Consider the following 19116-nt stretch of genomic DNA (forward strand, 5'->3'; position numbering starts at 1 on the left):
TGTTGCAAGAGGAAAGAAAAGAAGCTTGCCTTTCGTTTATTTATATTTTATCATTATTTTCATGTATAAACTATGTGAGTTTTATTTTTCTACATATATTTCTTTGTAAATACTTTGCTGTTTTGTTTTGTGTATGTAAAGTCTAGGCTACATCTACTGAGGAATGCAAATTTCATTCCTATGAGAAATTGTAATGTCGAACTGTTGTAAAAAAACAAATTTATTAAATTATTTTCTCACATTCACATTGTGCACAGTAAGTTATGTGACAAAAAAATGAAATTACAACTCATGATATAGCCTATAAGTCTTGAATTTCAAAGTAGGACTATTTAGTAAAACACTGTTGGTTTTTGTTGCAGATTAACTTTTAATAATTATCATGGTGACCTGTTGAATAATGATTTTATTGTACTCAAATTAAATGTGAATTTGTTCAGGTAATTTGCTTGTCATTAACAAACAGCATTGAGAACTGTTTAGGGAGTTCTTGGGGAGATAATTGCACTAGTGCTGAACATTAAACATGTTATAGAATAAAATAGAATAATATAATAGAATTACTTTATTGATCCCAAACTGGGAAATTGTGGTGTTACAGCAGCAGGTTGTCCAAACACACAATATGAGTAAAAAACACAATGTTAGCAAATAAACACAATATAATATTAAGTACAAAGTAAATAAGCACTAAACATATCAAAACAAAGAATGAGAATATATTCAACCATGATTTAACTAATTTGTTATTTCATTTAGATGGTTCATCATTATAAAAAATTAAAATCTTTCTTTCTGTCTTTCTGTCTTTCTTTCTTTCTTTCTTTCTTTCTTTCTTTCTTTCTTTCTTTCTCTACAAAGCTTTAAATCAACCCTCGTCTACACAACAAGCCCTCAAACCCGCCCGCCCGAAAATTCCTGGTATTTAAAATCAGTTCCCACCAAGATGTGACGTCAGAGTGGGCGGATACAAAACGGGGCTAAATGGACCAATGGGAAAGCGAGAACGGCGCGATTGACACCCCGGTGACGAAAAACTTGCGGGCCAGCTGTCACGACGCGCGAAAGATCAAAATTTCTGTTCGGTGTGTGGGGAACAGGCGGGAGGAAGAGGAGCTGCCCGGCTAAACACCTCCTAAATGTGCTTTAAACGTCAGAAAATAGCCTTTGTCGCGCAGACATTTACGTTTTGACATCTTTTTTTGTTGTCTCCGCTGGATTATTTCACTAAAGAGCGACAAGCGGACAAAGATGAGCCTGGTACTTTCTCAACAGCAGGTGAGGAAAAGTTTTGCTAGTTTCTGCAAAATACGCGAAACTTTGGGACTTACACACATGCCTCTGCTTGTTATGAGTTATTTGGATATATTAGCATTAACTAATTGACGCTAGATGAATTTAATTTGCTATTATAGGTGATGTTAGCCTTAGCCCGGAAGCTAACTCACAGGGTTATGCGCAACCAGCTGGGATAATGGTTCAGGTTTTAGGCCTGGTCCCATCGATTAGACGTGTTTGAACTATTCGTATCTTAAAGCGAAGCTTAAGGGTTAGGGTTACTCATACTAGTCATGTACCAGTACACACTAAGGGGTTTTGTCATGTTTTTTAAACTGGTTACCAAAGTTTAAAGTGCGTAAAGACGTCGGCTCATTGTTTGGTTTACTGCGAGGCGCCATTGATGCAACTCAACAACCGTCTGGGTCCCTTAACTTAGAAAAAACACTTCCCTGCTTCATATCAATGTTACAAATATATATTATTTTCACTCTGTATTTCTATTTTTATTGAAAATGTCACATTTTAGGTTTAATTATAGTATTATTAAAGTAACTGGACTGAATGGGATACATACCTGTCTGATTTCTGAAATTAAAGTTAATGTAAAACATAAAAGACATAAAAAAAACCTCATTCAATCCAACATGAGTAATCTCATAAAAAGTGGAGGAAAACTTAAAACCAAAAAACATAAGTATAAATAATCCAGGATGGTTAGAAAAATATGAAATTTAATTGATTGGGCTAGAAACCAATGCCTCATGTTTAGTGTTATAAAATATATATATAAAAAGTTCAAAGGTAAGATATTACCAAGGGGAAATGTGGGTGTTGCAGCAACACAAAGATAAGAAAGTAGGTAGTACAAAAAAATAATTAAAGCAGAACAGATAAGATAAATTAAAGGAGTAGCGTGAACTATTCAGGACAATAAAGACTTATACTGCGCAGTAAAATGCAAGTGATGATTTAAAATGTCATGGTATGATTAATAGAGTTGCTGCAACAGCCTGCCGACTTTCAGCGCCTGGAAGTAAGAAATATTAACCTTGAAGGAAATGTTAATATTTTACAATACACTGACATCCTAGAACACAGACTGCAGAAAAAAACAATACATATTGATGGTTAAATGTCATTTTGTCTTATTGCACACAGGCAGAGGGGCTCCCAGCGGTGGCCCAAACGGCAGCAGAGAGTGATTCAGACAGCGGGATGGGCTCTCCAGAGGAGGAGATGGTCGCAGATACAACCAACAAAAGAGAAGAAGTTAAAGGTGAAGTATCACAACAACGGGTGATGATCCAGCCGCAGACAGAGCAGAGACACTTTAGCTGTGCAAATGAGGAATCCATTTGTGAATGTCTGTGAAATAAGAGGAACTTGTTACATTTACATTATACTCTTAAGGTACTTACAGGGAACCTGACAAGACTTGAAAAATCCTCAACTGCTGTGAAATGATTCTGGTGACCATTCTGCCATTTCACATTTCTTAAATCTACTGTTTGTTTGTTTTTTCCAGATTCTGATGACGATGAAGACATCACAGTTCACCGAAAGCCTCATCGTAACGCCATCAGAGACAGTGACAGCGAGGAAGAGGAGGCCTCCGCGGAGAACAGTGTGCACATGACCGAAGCACTGGTTTTATCTGCCTCTAGCGGAGACGAGATGGAGACCGGGGAGGCACAAGAGAAGAACGAGAGGACGCAGAAGACCAAGAGAATCAGCCGTGCGCCCGTTGACAGCGAAGATAGTGAACCCGAGCAAGCGAAATGTGGTGAAGTGGAGGAGAAACAGGAGGAAGTAAAATCGAAGAAGAGGGAGAAGAGTCAGAGGCATCGGGAGAAAAAGGAGAAACGAAGCAAAGCGGTGGAAAAACTGAAGAAGAAAAAACGACTCTCTGAGATGAGTGAGGTTTGTGCAGTTTGCTTATTTCTTTGAGTAAAACTTTGATTCTCATGCTGCTGAGTTCTTCATACATTGATTTGTATATGAAGCTTTCAGTTCTAGTCTTGTCTTTTTAAATGTACCAAGGAAAAAAAATGTACACAAACCTTAAGAAGTGTTTTGTATGACCTAAATTTAACATTTACAGCCTAGCAAATAGGTCACGCTGCATGTATGGAGGCTGTAGTCCTCCAAGCTGGCGGCCCGGTTTCATGTCCAACCTGTGGCTCCTCCCCGACATGTCACCTCCCGCTCTCTCTCCATTATTTCCTACTCTATCCGCCGTCCTATCTAAACAAAGACAAAGGCCCCAAAATATATAAAGACGTAATCGTTATGTAAATGATGATGCAGAAATGTGTGTTAAAAAATTGCACTGGACTCCAAAGTCGTTAATTTATGGTATAAATCCCCCTAAATGACCTCTTTCTGCAGGTTAAATGTTGAGGAAACAGGTGCCTGGGATTGTCGTAGATTAAAGGATGAAAATGTACTTTAATTAAGAGAACCTTCTTCCCTCTGTCGCAGGAAACGCCTCTCCCTCGAGCCCTGAACGACAGTGGCTGCCTGCTGGGAGACACAGACCTGTTTGACACCGGACTGAACGACGAGGAAGACGAGGAGGAAGAGTCTCTGGAGGCCATCAGAGCAGCTGTTAAGCAGAAAATGAAAAAGCACAAGGTGTGTGAACGATGGCTGTTTGCAATTAATATCACTCGTTCAACGTTGTTTTTAAGTCTGATGTTATTTGTGTTTTATTTTCACTCCAACTGGACTCAAAAAGAAACATTCATTCAGCTATAAAAAGCTCCAGCAGGAATTTAAACTCTTCTTTTTTTCAGCTTATGGAAACAAAATACAGAATAAAGTCAAAGTTGGGGAGATGCTGAAGGAGTGAAAGCGTGGCACAATACTGGGTATGAATTTGTGCACGTGCATAAAAAGGCATTTGTGTAATCGGTGTTAATTGTTGCTACAGGATCCTCTTATGGAGGAGGAGGAAGAAGACGAGGAACCACTGGAGAAACCCCAGCGTGTGGTATGTTGTGCCAAGAGCCTTGAATGTAATTTAAATACTGTAATAAATAAATACCACATACCGAACATAAACATCTTTTATTGTCAACATGTGCTTTTAATATTCAGGAGAGGAAAGCTGCACGCGCCAGCAAAGAGGCGATGAAGCAGCTCCACAGTGAATCTCAGAGGCTCGTCAGAGGTCAGTTCATAATGCTCACTCCCCTTTATCTTCTTTATCTGTGTGTTTTTGTGTTTTCATGATGCTGGTCTGGATCATAGATGGAGTATTTCATTTTTTATCCTGAATCCATTCTCTCTTTAAATACTGTGAGGTGGGCTCCCCTCGTTTCTCGAGTCGTGCTGCCCACCTCCACTGGTCACTCTTGGACTTCAAATGAGGAGTCTTTCAATCAGACCAGCGCTCCATAAGCTGAATTCACCGAACAGTATGCCACCGTTTACAAAAAAGATTGTAAAAAAAAAAAAGTGTCACTGCTGATCTTGTCAACGTCACTGTTTCCCAGCACAGCTCACAAAACACAAAGAGTAGGAGTGAATTTACAATTGTGTCATATTGCATGCAGTGTGTGAGGGCTGCACTAAAGTTAGTATTTTAAACTGGTGTATTTGTCGTACCAGTATAAAGGACGCAGCCAACTTTATAGGTGGAAAAAAAGTTGATATCAAAAGTGTGTCCTTTACACCGGATTTTACGGTAATCTTTTTTTTATCTCTTTGAAGAGTCTACTCTCGGCCTGCCCTACCACATCCCTGAGCCGAAGACCATCGACCAGTTTTTTAAGAAGAGAGCCAGACCCGAGGGTCCTGCCATGGCTTTGCTGAAGTAAGGGCAAACAATAAACGTCAAAAACTAAAAATCTACTGTCACAATTTTACAAGCGAAATCTGATTTTTAAGATTTCTTATTTGTGAAACGTTTCCAATTTATTTCTGTCATAAGCTCTTTTAAAAGTTGAAAGGCTGATCTGATAAAACAATCTTTCTCATTCAAGATCTTCAAAGTATTCAGCCGTGATGTTGGAGACACCACCAGCTCCTCCTCCTCCTCCTCCTCCACCTCCCACTGATCCACCCGGCGAGCCTCTGCTGCCACCCACAGAGCAGGACTCGTCTCCCTCTCTGGATCTGTCGTCCACTCAGATCCAGCCCATCCCTGAGCCTGCCGCCACCTCATCCCCGCAGAAGGAGAGCCCGAGCAAGGCCAGAGAAACTCCCGAGAGCCTCGATCCTGAGCAGGAATCCGGACCGATGCTTTACCTCTCCGAGAGCCTGCAGGAGTCTGAGACAGCAGATGGATCAGTGAGACCTGAATCGGGAGAAGAAACCTCTAATGCGTGTTTAGACCAGAGTCAAAATGCAGCCATGGATGACTCTAAAGTTCTGCAAAAAGAGCCCGAATCTGGGACATCGGCTGAGCCGTTAGCAGCTCAGTGTGGGAGCGCGAATCCAGCTCCAATAGAGGCTTCTCCACAGCAACCAACGAAACCCAAAAAGGACAAACTCGCCATGCTGAAGAAGCTCGGACTGGACCCTCCACCGGTTGCTAAACTCTGTCCAGATGACGGGGCCTTTGTTCAGCTGGAGCCAGCTCAGCTTAACCCAGGTGGGAACTGATCCAATTTTGGGATTTCAGCAAACAAAAGAATAAAAGATTGAGATTGAAAATAAATGTCTACTGTTAGATTAATTTCTTTTTTTTTTTTTCCGCCTAGGTTTGGAAGCTCTTAAAGTGCGTTACCTTCGTCATGTTAAACCACCCGCACGCCCTCAAACAGAGCGTACAATGCAGCTCAACATCATCCGCAAAGACACCGACTCCTCTGGCCAGGAGGAGCTGCACACCGAGACAGTCGCTGTTACTGTTAAAGAGGGCGCAGAGGAGCCTGGGGCAACCAAACCAGGTATTATAGATGGATGTGATGTGCACTTAGAAGAGGCTTTATTACTTAATAAGCATACTTGAGACCAGTGGACCAAACTGCAGACTCTGTCTAGAAAAAATAAAGATGAAGAATAGGTGAATTTCAAGCTGGAGATTCAGTTTTGTAACCTCACCCTCCTTTCTGATTTTTCACAGGAGAGAAGCTGCTGACTCTGAAGCAGCGTCTGCAGCTCGCCATGGCCCAACGGAGACAGGAGGAGCGGGTACGCAAGGCCGAGCTGAATCGCCTGGACAACGAGGAGTGCGGGGAGGAGGAAGAGGAGGAAGGAGAGATGACGGATGAGTCCGAGGATGAAGAAGTAAGATTTGGAAGATTACTTGGGTTGCACTTTTATAACACATTTTGATTTTGAACTGCCTACTCTTTGTGCTCACATTAACTCGGTCTTCTCTTGAACCAGTGTGTGGATGACTTACTGGGAGGTGATGATGGTGAGGAGGAGGAGGAGGAGGAGGACGAAGGCAGTGTGGCAGGCAGTGTGGCTCAGAGTATCAGGAGCACTTCCTCTGTGGCTCGGATCAGACCGTCTCCAACTCCTGACCTAGTTAACACGGATGGCACACTTATGTTGTTCCCCGGCAACTCCTGCTCTCGCACCGGGTAAGAGGGTTTGGACTTTCTGGTTGTGTGTTTTACACCTTTTTTTAAGAGACTCCAGACTATACACCTAAATCATTTAGCCAACACTTCACATGCTCTGTTCTCCTTTTTCTAGTGATGGTGTTAGAAGGTCTGGTCCCTCTGGACAGGACAGCGGCAACAAGATGGGTGAGTAGAGTGAAAGTTTATTCTTTGAACACTCAAAAATAACTAATTAATCAGAACCTTTTGTGAAACAGAAGACTAGAAAAGCTCAAGTCCGACTACTCGCAGAGCTTTACACCACATGTCATATTCACCCATTCATACAAATTTCTCCTGCTTTTTTTTGTCCTTTGCCAATCAATCACATCCCTGAACGCTCTGTCATCCTTCTCGTCCGTAGATGAGGACGACTCTCTGTCCTTGGTGAAGGACAACAGCCACAACAGCAGCTTCGAGCTGGCAGGATCCATGATCACCTCCTACCAGCCTGTCAGTCATCAGCGCTCCGCAGGACGATGCATCTCCAACTCCTCCATGTTCCGCTCCCCTTCCCCCTGCCTCTTCAGGCCGAGCTTCCTGGGCTCTGCCTCTAAGGTAAGTCGTGTTTTTTCACCGTTTGTTTATTACTCAGAGCTGATTTGAATTCCCCAAATCTCGTCCGAATAAAACATGGATGTTTCAGTGTAGCTGTACCCGAAACAGAAACAGAAAAAGTCATAAAGCTGTAGTGTAATTAATAACATTCCTAGTTTGAAAACAGTATTTTTATATGTTTAACAATAGTTCTGAGATCCACATATGCTCACATTTACATCAATCAAAAATGAACCATAAAACAAAGAAGGATTTCTGGACTCTTAAATGAAAACTAAAAACCAAGTTGAAGGTCAGATAACATGTTTACATTAAATAGAATTGTAGTTCACACTTGTTTATGATTTTAAGCAGTTAAAAAAATGAAGAAAAATCAAAAGTTTCTATTTTGTTGACTTTTAAAATGAAATGCTTAAATTGTAAATTTTTTCTCCCCCTCAGAGTTCAGGCAAACTTTCTGAGCCTTCCCTCTGCCTCCCTGTTGAGGACTCCCAAGACTTGTACGCACCTCCATCCCCAGGAGCAGACTCGGGGCCCTTGGGTGGAGCCGCGTCCGGTCGCTTCTCGCTGGAGGACGACACCCACTCCCAGTTACTGGACGCAGACGGCTTTCTGAACGTGGGGCCGCGTCCCGGTGCTCCCCGCTCCCACAAGAGACAGCTGATCCTGGACAGCCTGGATGAAAACGCCATGGATGCCAACATGGGGGAGCTTTTAGGGTTTTGCTCGGGGGGGTTCGGGACGAGGGCGGAGAGCGGCTCGAGTCAGGCCGCAGACCTCGGAGAGACGCAGGAGCTGCTCGGGTTGTGCTCTGGAGCGTTTCCAACAACGCAGGCGGGAGAGGAGCAGGGGGGAACAGAAGAGAGTAAAGATGGAGGACAAGACGAAGAGTCTGATCATACCATGGAGCGGCTGCTGGGGCTGTGTTCGGGGAAGTTTCCAAGTCAAGGTAAGGAAGTGCGGGCTGTCCTCCTTTTCTGTGAGAACTAGAACACTGTCCAGTAGCTCGGTTATAAGCAGGTAATTTATACTTTTTAAAACCAGAGAGCGGATCTTACAGTAAAATAAATGAAACATATAAAGAGTCTTTTAACTATGAGGAACTTTAAGCATCTATAGCGGTTAAAATGTTTTAGATTTTAAGGTTTTGAAATGTTCTGAACGTCTATTTTGAGTTGTTTTCTGCAGAGATAAACAGAACGTACCTTTGTCTCCTTTGCTGACGCTTTTAGGTTCTGCCCACACAGCTTCACCAGCACAACAAAGGTACAGTATGAAGACAGATTTTATTTCTATATTTAATGACTCTAACGTGAAACACAAATCTGTCTTTAAAAGTTTATAACTGCTTGGGATATTTTTACAAAGCTTCTATTAGTGTGCTTTTTATAATATCTCGTATTAGCAAACATCTACATGCAGAATAAGATTCTCAAAGTTGTCTCTCTGTTTAAAGTCAAAAGAAGCCAGAGGAAGAAGAAGAGGAGGAAGAAGAGGACTGCGAGTTTCGGCTGCTGTCAGACGTAGAGAGTCATAGTGAACAGGTTGGCCTCATCACCTTTGTTATTTCGCTCCATAGGTGTCACTCTACGTTTAAAAAGCTGGATATATGTCTTATATTAGATTAATGACAAGTCAACTGTTTGATCTAGGAGGACAATGATGTCGACAGTGGGGACGGAGAAGGAGAGGAGGAGGCAGATGCCGGTGAAGAGGAGGACAACGAGGTAGAACAGGAGGAGATGGAGGGTCTGTTCGCTCATCGCCGGGTGAAGAAAAAGAAGAAAATGTAAGAGTAGAATCGATTGAATCCTCAACAGCAAATGTCAGACTTTTTCTTTTAGACAATTAGATTCAAGTCCAGGTTTTAAACGGGCTGCTGTTGCGTCCTCTTCACAGGCGTCTGGCTGATTACCTGGAGGCGGAGGCGGAGCTGTCAGGCAGCGATCTGGCCAGCGAGGATGAGGATGATGCCGGAGGGAGTGAGTACGAGGAAGAGGAGCTTCTAGAAGAGCTGCCGTCTGATGAAGAGCTGCAGGACCAGGTCAACAAAATCCACATGTGAGTAACGACTCAACAAACTCCTGCAGAGACGCAGCGTTTACATCTGGAGGTAGTCAATCAAGACTCTGACTGATGCTTTCAAATCCTTCTCTCAGCCTTTTCAAACGACTTTATTGAACTGTTAGCTTCACGGTCATTTTGTTGTTCTTCTGATTTGCAGTAGGAAGAATGCCGCCTCTGTCATTCCCTGACTGCGTTCTTCAGAGACCGATTTTACACTTTGGTTTAAACTGAGATGAGAGTTTTCTGTAATTGTTCCTTCAGGAAGCAGATCATGGATGATGACAAGCGTCGTCTGAGACTCTACCAGGAGCGTTACCTCGCTGACGGCGACCTGCACTCTGACGGCCCAGGAAGAGCACGCCGCTTCCGTTGGAAAAATATCGGTGAGTAGACAAGAGGAGTGGATAAATACCATAAACACCAAGTTCAGAATATGGTCGGGTTTGTGTTTGCAATGTTTTAATATCAACTTATTGTTTGGCATAGTCAAAGTTGGCAGCAGGAAGACGAGGGGGAAAAGAGTGAACTGTTAACCACAACACACTCTGGTGGTGAATTTAAAGCTTTGGGAAAGTGGTGTTAAAAATGTAGATTCACGGGGCGCCGCTGACCTAGCAGTTTCACGCGCCCCATGTACAGAGTCTGTAGCACTTGAAGCGAGGCAGCGCAGGTTCAAATCGGACCTGTGGCTCCTTTCCCGCATGTCATTCCCCACTCTCTCTCTGTCTCTCTCGCCCTGATTTATGATTCTATCCACTGTCCCGTCTCTCCACTAAAAGCATAATAACCCAAAAATAAAGAGCAATTTTCCCGACTACCATGTCTTTGCCTGGTTCCGATATTTTTGTAAAGGTCCAACCGGCCGATTCTGATTTTGCAGTTCTTGAAAGAACTATAAGTGACAACTTATCGTTTATGAAAATTCAATGTAATGCTCATTATAAAACATTGACTGTAACATTTATTACAAATATCTTAAAGTGCAGCAGCTTACATGACCATCTCTTATCTCACTCAAACAAATCTCCCCCAGAACATTATTATCTGTCTTCTGGTGTATTTGTGCCATCATTTATGGCTTTAGTGTCTCTATATATGTACAGTAGTACCAAAAAATACATCAAGTTCAGATTCTATAAAGATTGAAACGGCCGTTATTAACACACTTTTCAACCTAACAAAAGTAAACGAGTCTACATATTAAAACAACAACACGTAAATTCTTCAACGTATCTAAACTTCTGTCAAGTTTCTCCAACAAGCCTCTCAGAGCTTCTTTTTTTTTAAAATCCCTCATCCAGACGATGGTTTTGACATGGAGGGGACGGGAGCAGAGGGCGAGGGAGAGGAGGAGGAAGATGAAGATGTGGACCAGGCCGAGGTCCAGAGGAGGAAAGAGAGACTGGAGAGAGAGCAGTGGCTCAGAGAGCAGGTGAGTGCTGGAAATATGTTTCTGTCGCAGCTTAATGGTGAGGAGACATTTATTTAAATGCACCTTTTTAAGATGCTGCTTTCTGTGAATTAGACGCAGACTTAAGACTGTAGACAAACAGTAAGCGTTAAATGTGTGTGACCAGTCTGCTGCATGGTCCGATCATCTCCCTTCCTGTTGCAGTGTTTTTGTGATTTCTGTCCTCATTTTTCTCTCTCTGTGTCTCGACTCGCAGTCTGAAGAGAAATCCAAGAAAGGGGACGATTTGGATGCAGATGACGAGAAGATCGAAGAGGAAGACAGCCACTTTATGAAGCTGGCCAAGAAGCTGACCGCCAAGACTCTGCAGAGAAAAGGTCAGTGTGATACGCGACCTCACGGGAAGAAGAAGCCTATGAGTTATAAAAACAACAAGACGTGTGAAAACTTTAAGACGATGTCAGCAGACGGGTCATTACAAATGTTTAAGCTTTGAGAACGCAGCAGGATATTATCAGGAGAATTCACCTCGGGCCAGTGGGAGAGGTTGATGATGTTTATATCCTGTGACTGGAGTCAGTGCATAGAGTGTCTGCATGTGACCGCTACGATCTCCGTGCATGTCTTCTCCGCAGAGAGATACTTCTCTGCCTTCTTCAAGGCAAATATTCTCATTATACACTGCCCGGCCAAAAAAATAAGTCGCCACCAAAAAAAAGATCACACACTCTAATATTTCGTTGGAGCGCCTTTAGCTTTGATTACGGCACGCATTCGCTGTGGCATTGTTTCGATAAGCTTCTGCAATGTCACAAGATTTATTTCCGTCCAGTGTTGCATTAATTTTTCACCAAGATCTTGGATTGATGATTTGGAGAGTCGGACCACTGCGCAAAGTCTTCTCCAGCACGTCCCAAAGATTCTCAATGGGGGTTAAGGTCTGGACTCTGTGGTGGAAGAATCCATGTGTGAAAATGATGTCTCATGCACCCTGAACCACTCTTTCACAATTTGAGCCCGATGAATCCTGGCATTATCATCTTGGAATATGCCCGTGCCATCAGGGAAGAAAAACCTGGAATAACGTGGTCATTCAGTATATTCAGGTCGTCAGCTGACCTCATTCTTTGGGCACATAATGTTGCTGAACCTAGACCTGACCAACCCCAGATCATAGCACTGCCCCCTACAGGCTTGTACAGTAGGCATGATGGGTGCATCACTTCATCTGCCTCTCTTCTTACCCTGATCACTCTGGAACAGGGGAAATCTTCCTTCCAGTTTTTAATAATGCGTTGGACAGTTCTTAACCCAATTTTAGTAGTTTCTACAATCTCCTTAGATGTTTTCTCTGCTTGATGCATGCCAATGATTTGACCAAAACAGACTTAACATCTTTTCCACGACCACAGGATGGGTCTTTCAACGTCGTAGTTTAAGAAATGAGAAGCTACTCATTGCATCAGTTGGGGTTAAATAACTTGTTGCCAGCTGAAAGATAATCGCCCCTGCAGTTATTATCCAATGGGAGGCTCTTACCTATTTGTTTAGTCAAATCCAGGTGGCGACTTTTTTTTTGGACAGGCAGTGTAGCATTGTATAGCGGACTCTTGTTGCTACTTCCGCTCTGCAATCTGCTTTGATAGATTTTTTTTTTTCTGCAATATTTTCAAATTGTACAAAAGTCAAGTTCATACAAAGCTGCATACACACTCATATACAGCTCCAGATATAGAAATGCAACACTGCTGAAATCTTGCTTCATCAGACATTAACTGTTCAAGTCCAGGTGTTCATGAATTCATTGAAATAAGAAGTCTTTATCATTTCTGTGAATATGGTCCAGATGCATATTTAGAGAGGTAACTTCTAACACATGAACAATCCTAGAATGAATAAATCATCGGGTCTTTGGTATTAAAATTGTCCCTGACAGGAAGTCAAATGAGAAACACACACACTCTGGCGTTTGTCCAAGCAGACTGAGCTTAACCGAGTGGACACAGACGGGAAAGTGCTGCCAAGAGTTTCTTCCGATTGTTCATTTCCTCCGACTGTTGATTCATTCTCGTGTTCCTGGAAGAAGAAATATGACTAAAAGTGAACGCCATCATATTCATGAGTTTTTGTTACTGGACGCTTTCGCAGTAACATCACATCCAAATTGAAAAGTGAGCTGGACTCTGACATGTAGACAAACACTCTGATTTAAAGTAAATAATAATGTAAGGCTAAAAAGCTTTTAAATGACTAAACTGGCATTTATAACTAAGAGACAAAGAACGACAGCCATAAAAACTAAACTCATTGTGAAAACAAGAGAAAGTTAAACAACAGATGAAGTGAAACGTTTATGAAATCACAAATGTGCAATTTTGAAATGTGGATAATTTTTTTCAAATATATATTTTTTGCCTTTATTGGATTGGACAGCTGGAAAGAGACAGGAAATGTTGGGAGAAGAGAGTGGGGGGGGTGACATGTAGCAAAGAGGACGAGGTCGGATTCAAACCCTCGACCGCCGCAACGAGGACCCTCTGCTGTCACACAGCCACCATGAATGTATATGGATCAAAACCTTTCAGGACTACACATGTAGCACCCCCCAAAAAGAGGAAGACGAGATAAACTGTTGGGTTCTATTCAAACTCTTTCACATCCTGACTTTTCACATATCTTTAAACCAGAACCTCCTGCGGCGCCACAACCAGAGAAGAAGTCGACAGCGGCCCTCAATCCCTTCCAGAGACCCTCGCAGCCCTTACAGGTATGTCACTGTCACTTCAGTTTCTTGTAAATGTGTTTTAGTGAAGTTTGTCACTGCAGTGTATACATTTCTTTTATAAAATCTTTCAGCGTTACAAAGAAAGATTGAGTCCCTCACTTGTTGCTGAAGTCATTCTTGTGACTCTTCGTCGTATCTTCTTCACTGACGAGGTTCAGAACACATCAGCAGGCGCGTTTACTCCACCAGAGACTTTGACAACGTGAGAAAGAATCGTAAAGGTGTAACGGCTTCTCGAGGACCAGAAAGTGTGAAACTAGAGAAAAAGCAGAATTCTCAACCTTGTGCTGACTTTTTTATTTAAACTAAGAACTTCTCTGTGGATGAGAGATGTTATCAAACCGTCCATTTTAAAGGATTAATGACATTAAAGGCTGAACAGAGAATATATGGAGGCCTTACATTTATCATGTTTAAGGTTTTTGATGTAACGGGTGATCTGTGGACAATCCGGTCTCCAATCATGTAGAATACTTTTTATATTCAACATTTATGGCAACAAAACACTCCTCTTTTTTTAAGCCGTGAGAAGCAGTCTGGTATCTTGTAAATATAAAAATACCGCTGAGTGAGAACGAGAAGACCTCCCTGAGAAGGGTCTAAACCTAAAGACATATTATTCCCTGAGATCTGCACAACTTAAATCTGAGATTTATATTTGATTCCTCCAGGTGAGGAGAGGCTCACTCCTGAGCCAGCCTCAGTCCGTCCTGCAGAAGCTGGCCACCATCTCGGACGGGAATCCTCTGGCGCCCAGAAACACCCGGGGTTTCCTGTTTCAAACGTTGTCTCCTGAGAAGGACGGCAAAACCGCAGACGCTCCTCAGAAACAGGTGAGAAGTCAGTGATTTTACGTATGTGTTCGTGAAAGAGCAGGGTCTTCAGCTTTATCTTAAAGGTGCAAAGGGTCTCTGCAGATTTTAATGGAGGGGCTTTTACACCACTTGTAATCGGATGAAGCTCAAACTATCGTTCTGCTAAAATCAGATTAATTGGGGCCACTTTAAAGATGAAATAAATGGCTTTTTGGATTCATGACACAACAGCAGATAGACATTAAAATGTGAGTTCAAGCTCATACTTGTTCTCTTTTAATCACTCTTCATATCGTTATGAGAGCATGTATGGGATGTGCATGTTTGATATTTCAATATCATGCAGCCCTCTGTGAAACTCTGCAAATGTGCTGCCTCTCATTTTTTGTTCTGGCCTCTAAAATCTGTACCGACGTCCAATCCTTAACTACACAAGTGTCCGTAACCTTCCCCTTACAGTTTGGATTAAACAGATAATTTTCTGTATCCGCCTTCAGACAGTTTGATTCATCCGTCTGCCTGTTTCTTTGGCAAGATGTGACCGTTAAGAAATAATCACACAAAAGAACACTGAAAGATGTAAACTGGAGGCCGCACACTGTGTGACAGTCATGTGATTTATTGATCCTGATGTCTTCTACATTTCTGACACTAGGTGGAGCCAAAGCCCATTGCTCCTCTTTTTACCCCCCCTAAGCACAAAAGCAAAAAATAACTGTTGCTTGGCAGTTCTTCCCAAGAATCATCCATCACAAATCAACCATCGACTACACAGAAGAAATGTTTTACACATAAATGGGTTGATTTTAAAAGAACGGTTTTAGTGCATGTACATTTCAAACTAAAAGCTCTGACTCTGTTCGTGTTTGACCCTCAGATGATGAAGAAGAGGGGAGCGGTGGAAACGGTGAACCCGGCAGCTAAGAGGGTCTGCACGGGGAACAAACCCGCTGCACAGACTAAAGGCCCGCAGAGGAGCATCTTCAACTTCCTGGGCCAGTGAGGTCACAGTAACACACTAACTTAATGATAATCATCAGCGGGCCAGGAGAAAAGCACACTGATAACGGACTGCTGGATAAGCCGATCAGACTTGAAAAATGAAGGAGGTTGAAATGACGGCTGTGCGTCGAGCCGTCTGATCAGCGTCCTTCCCTCTGGATCTGTTTTATGAAACACAAACGCAGATGTTCGTCCGTGTTTTTGCGTGTTTGCATTGCCTTGATTGGCAAACTGAAGAGCACCACTGAGGCGTCTTTTGACCTCAACACATTAGCGGCACACGTTCTCAGCTTGTGTCTACTTTATGAATCCATCAGAAGCCTTTAATGACCTCATCTTACTTGACTCACAGAGGCAAACCTTTTATCATGTAAATAGGATTTATTTTGTTTTTAATGACTAGGGAGACTTTTATACGATGATTTAAATGTATGTGTTCTACTATGTAAATAAAAGTGTATTTTAAGACATTTTGACCTCATTACCTTTTTTTACGTCCTCTTTGGTCGGGCTGTTAGCTCCACTGTAGGTAGCGAGGCCAATACTTTGTGTCTGACTAAATACTTATCAATCTCATAACAGTCCCATCTAACTCAAGTAAACAAAGTGTGAAGTGCTGATTAGCAAAATGTTAGTATGGTAATGTTGAGGGGCGGCAGCAGCTCAGTCTGTACTCTGTAGGGACTTGGGGGGTTGGGGACCAGAGGGTCACCAGTTTAAGTCCTGGTGCGCACCAAAATATGTAAGTTGGTCTTGTAGCTGGAGAGGTGCCAGGCCACTTCCTGAATACTGGAGATGTGCCCTTGAGCAAGGCACTGAACCCCCAACAGCTCAGTGTGTCCACATGTCCTAGGTGTGCATTATATAAATAAAATAAAATAATTAAACTCCTTCAAACTGAACCAACAAGCAGCCACACACAGCTAATTGACTGACAGCATAACATTCATATAAACTTTGGGAACTAGGCATTGTTATGCTTTTAAGTTTGGAAAAAAAAAAACTGAAATATGAATTCACATCTGGAAGATTTGTTGATGTTCCACTAGGGATGGTGATGCAACAGTGTCGACAGATGTAAGATCCTGTTGGCAGACGTGGGAAGAGCTGCAAATAATGAGGCCTGCACTGATGTCAGTAGCCGATTTGTATCTGTTGTGACGCCTCAAATGTAATGCAGGCATGTTAGTGCAGATAACTTCCGATTCTCAATAGATGATCTTTTTGTTGGGCAGAGGAAGTTGGACAAACTGATTGGTTTTTAGGGTCAAACATGAAAGGAAATGTTAGCGTGGCGGTCTTGCACGGTCTCTGAGGAAGATCAGCGATGTATTTGGGGTGACATTTTAGGAGGATGTTCTGCTACCGACAATTTAAATCCATTAAAACTAGTACATAAAAATGAAATGCAGGAACAATTATCCAGCTTTATTTATAGAGCCGAGGAGCCGTGATGAAGACCTTATGACTTAAACATCGGTATCAGCTCTGATTTTATTTTTGTTTATCTCTATCTTCAACATAATCTGGCGTTAAATCTTCACAATATCTCCTCTAAATCAAAATCTTCTAATATTTAAAATGACCTAATCCTCATTTCTTTATCATAAGACAGTCTCCTGGTTTCCCCGAAGAGAGACTCGACTCAATACCGGACATACAGGAAAGAAAAGGAGACGTTTTCCCATTCCACTTCAGCTCAGGTGTGAACACAGACTCCATACAGGATGCCCCTCAAAAGGTCATGAGCTTCTCTTTGTTGATTGATCAAAATGTAGATGTAAAGATTTTAGACATCAGTGTTCAGCAAATATTCTTTAAGGAACGTTGAAAAATGCTTAACCCATTTCATCTTATTCTAAACTCCCTCTGGATTTTCTTTAGTGACAACATGACAAAGGATCTCTTTCAAGGTAGTTTTGTAGATGTCTGTTTGAGGGTTTGTTTTTAAATAACTGGGGATTTTCCGTTTTAGTAGCTTTAACCGTTTGTGTGTTTTCTTCAACAAAGACCGTTTTAAAAGCTCTTCTCTCTTCTTCTCCCTGAGGTCGTTGCATGCTGCTTCTTGGGATTTAGACATTTCTGTTACAGTAATATTTTTTTTATTAGGTGCAATAAAGTGACAAACTGGTGACATATACATAACAAATGAGGCACAGAAAAAAACAAACAGACAAGGTCAGGACATCGACTCCAAAAAAATACAGTAAAAAAAAACAAATTAAGACAGCAAAATACTAAGACATCAATAGACACACATCAGACTACGAACAGAAAAAACTACAAAACTATATGAAATACCTAAGAAGGGATACAGAAGAAGAGAGAAGGTGCTTTGTAAAGGAGACTTGCGAGGTAGAAGAGAGTTGAGCAGTGTGTGTTGAATATGTTGAGGTTAAACAATGTTGTGGTGAGAGTTTGTGTAATGGTTATGTTTTAGCGGAAGTTGACTGCAGCCGGGGTTTTGGGTTTGGTTTGAGCGTTATTTGATTGGAGGGGAGGATGGAGGGAGAGGCAAAGCTATTATTTTTCTTTTCTTTTTACAGTAATTTTCTGATTCCAACTCCACTCTTAGATGCCTCCTTTTCTACGGAGAGCTGCAGACGGCGGTCCGGCCTCTTGTGCACAAATCTGCACTCATCTCTCGACCGCACGGAGACGTAATGTCAGATCTGCACACAACAACGGTCACTACAGGAAATCTTGAGGTGACGATAACAGAGTATTTCACCGGGTTGTTTGTAAATGCTTCTCGACCTTTGTTGACCCACACCCCTCCAGGAGTCTACACGTCTCCACCCGCTGTAGACCTCCACACTTTAAGACTCCTCCGACTCTTCATCTCACTTTTTTCCCCTAACTGTTTTAAAACATAATTGCAGTTTAGAGACTTAATGATTTGCTAAGTGGCTAATAATAGGCCGGCGTTAAATGGAGGGTCGTCTAACGAGCCCTTTCATGTCTCTCCATCTCATTAGTAGCACGCGGTGATTAGGAGGAGGTCCCGGGGTTAGGAGCGGGAGCGCAGGAGGGCCCCATTACACATCATTAGGGGCCAACGCCAGGAGGGTGTCTGGAATGAACCCCGTGGAGGGGGACCTGCGTAACGCGTGCAGCTCTACCTGCAGGCAGGCCAGGCCTAATCCTCCCCGTTAGAGCCGTTATTAGTTTCACCTTTTGTTTTAAAAAAAATGTCTGAAAATTCTGGATTTTTGAGGGAATTTTTAAGAGCAAAGAGGCTTTAGGCCAAAGAAATCCTATTATGCTGCGTCGATCATTATCTTTGAGCCATTACAACGCAATTAATGGAGAAAAAGACTTGACTCCGAGTCCGGAGGGTTTGTTTTCAGGGTCAAGAAATCAATTCTAATTGGTATTTAATAGGAATAAAATCTTTGCAAGTTGGAGAGTAATTCCGCTTAAATTTGCTCTTTATTCCGCTTTTTTTTTCCTTCTGTGCATCAACACCACAAACTGAATTTCACAACTTTATTTAACCCCCCTGAGAGGAAATTTACGAGGTCAGCGCACTAAACCCCCCCCACCACCACCACCACCCCTCTGAACTCCCAATTCTCTCCACACTTGAAAGAGGAGGACGGTTACACGTTTTGGCACGGCTTCTAAATATCTAGAGGA

General features: G+C 42.3%; 1 protein-coding gene across 1 annotated transcript; it reads left to right on the forward strand.

The window, feature by feature from the left end:
• Nucleotides 1–1043: 1043 nt before the first annotated feature.
• Nucleotides 1044–15947, forward strand: LOC132991016 (claspin). The gene is made up of 24 exons (XM_061059570.1): nucleotides 1044–1278; nucleotides 2440–2557; nucleotides 2807–3201; nucleotides 3763–3915; nucleotides 4214–4273; nucleotides 4381–4453; nucleotides 4996–5098; nucleotides 5268–5878; nucleotides 5988–6176; nucleotides 6353–6516; nucleotides 6619–6818; nucleotides 6934–6986; nucleotides 7204–7397; nucleotides 7839–8346; nucleotides 8630–8663; nucleotides 8854–8941; nucleotides 9050–9186; nucleotides 9297–9458; nucleotides 9726–9847; nucleotides 10766–10896; nucleotides 11132–11252; nucleotides 13563–13642; nucleotides 14332–14493; nucleotides 15353–15947. The coding sequence occupies exons 1-24, from the start codon at nucleotides 1252–1254 to the stop codon at nucleotides 15476–15478; spliced, it is 4011 nt and encodes a 1336-aa protein (XP_060915553.1). The 5' UTR covers nucleotides 1044–1251; the 3' UTR covers nucleotides 15479–15947.
• The last annotated feature ends 3169 nt before the right edge of the window (nucleotides 15948–19116 follow it).

This window comes from Labrus mixtus, chromosome 16, assembly GCF_963584025.1.
Source record: "Labrus mixtus chromosome 16, fLabMix1.1, whole genome shotgun sequence".
In the NCBI taxonomy this organism is placed as follows: domain Eukaryota; kingdom Metazoa; phylum Chordata; class Actinopteri; order Labriformes; family Labridae; genus Labrus; species Labrus mixtus.

Excerpts from the sequence above, each read along its gene's own strand:
- LOC132991016 (XM_061059570.1), top strand. The coding sequence starts at position 1,252 with ATGAGCCTGGTACTTTCTCAACAGCAG. Across the intron at positions 1,279-2,439 it reads TGGTACTTTCTCAACAGCAG|GCAGAGGGGCTCCCAGCGGT; the intron begins GTGAGGAAAAGT and ends TATTGCACACAG. Across the intron at positions 3,916-4,213 it reads AGAAAATGAAAAAGCACAAG|GATCCTCTTATGGAGGAGGA; the intron begins GTGTGTGAACGA and ends TTGTTGCTACAG.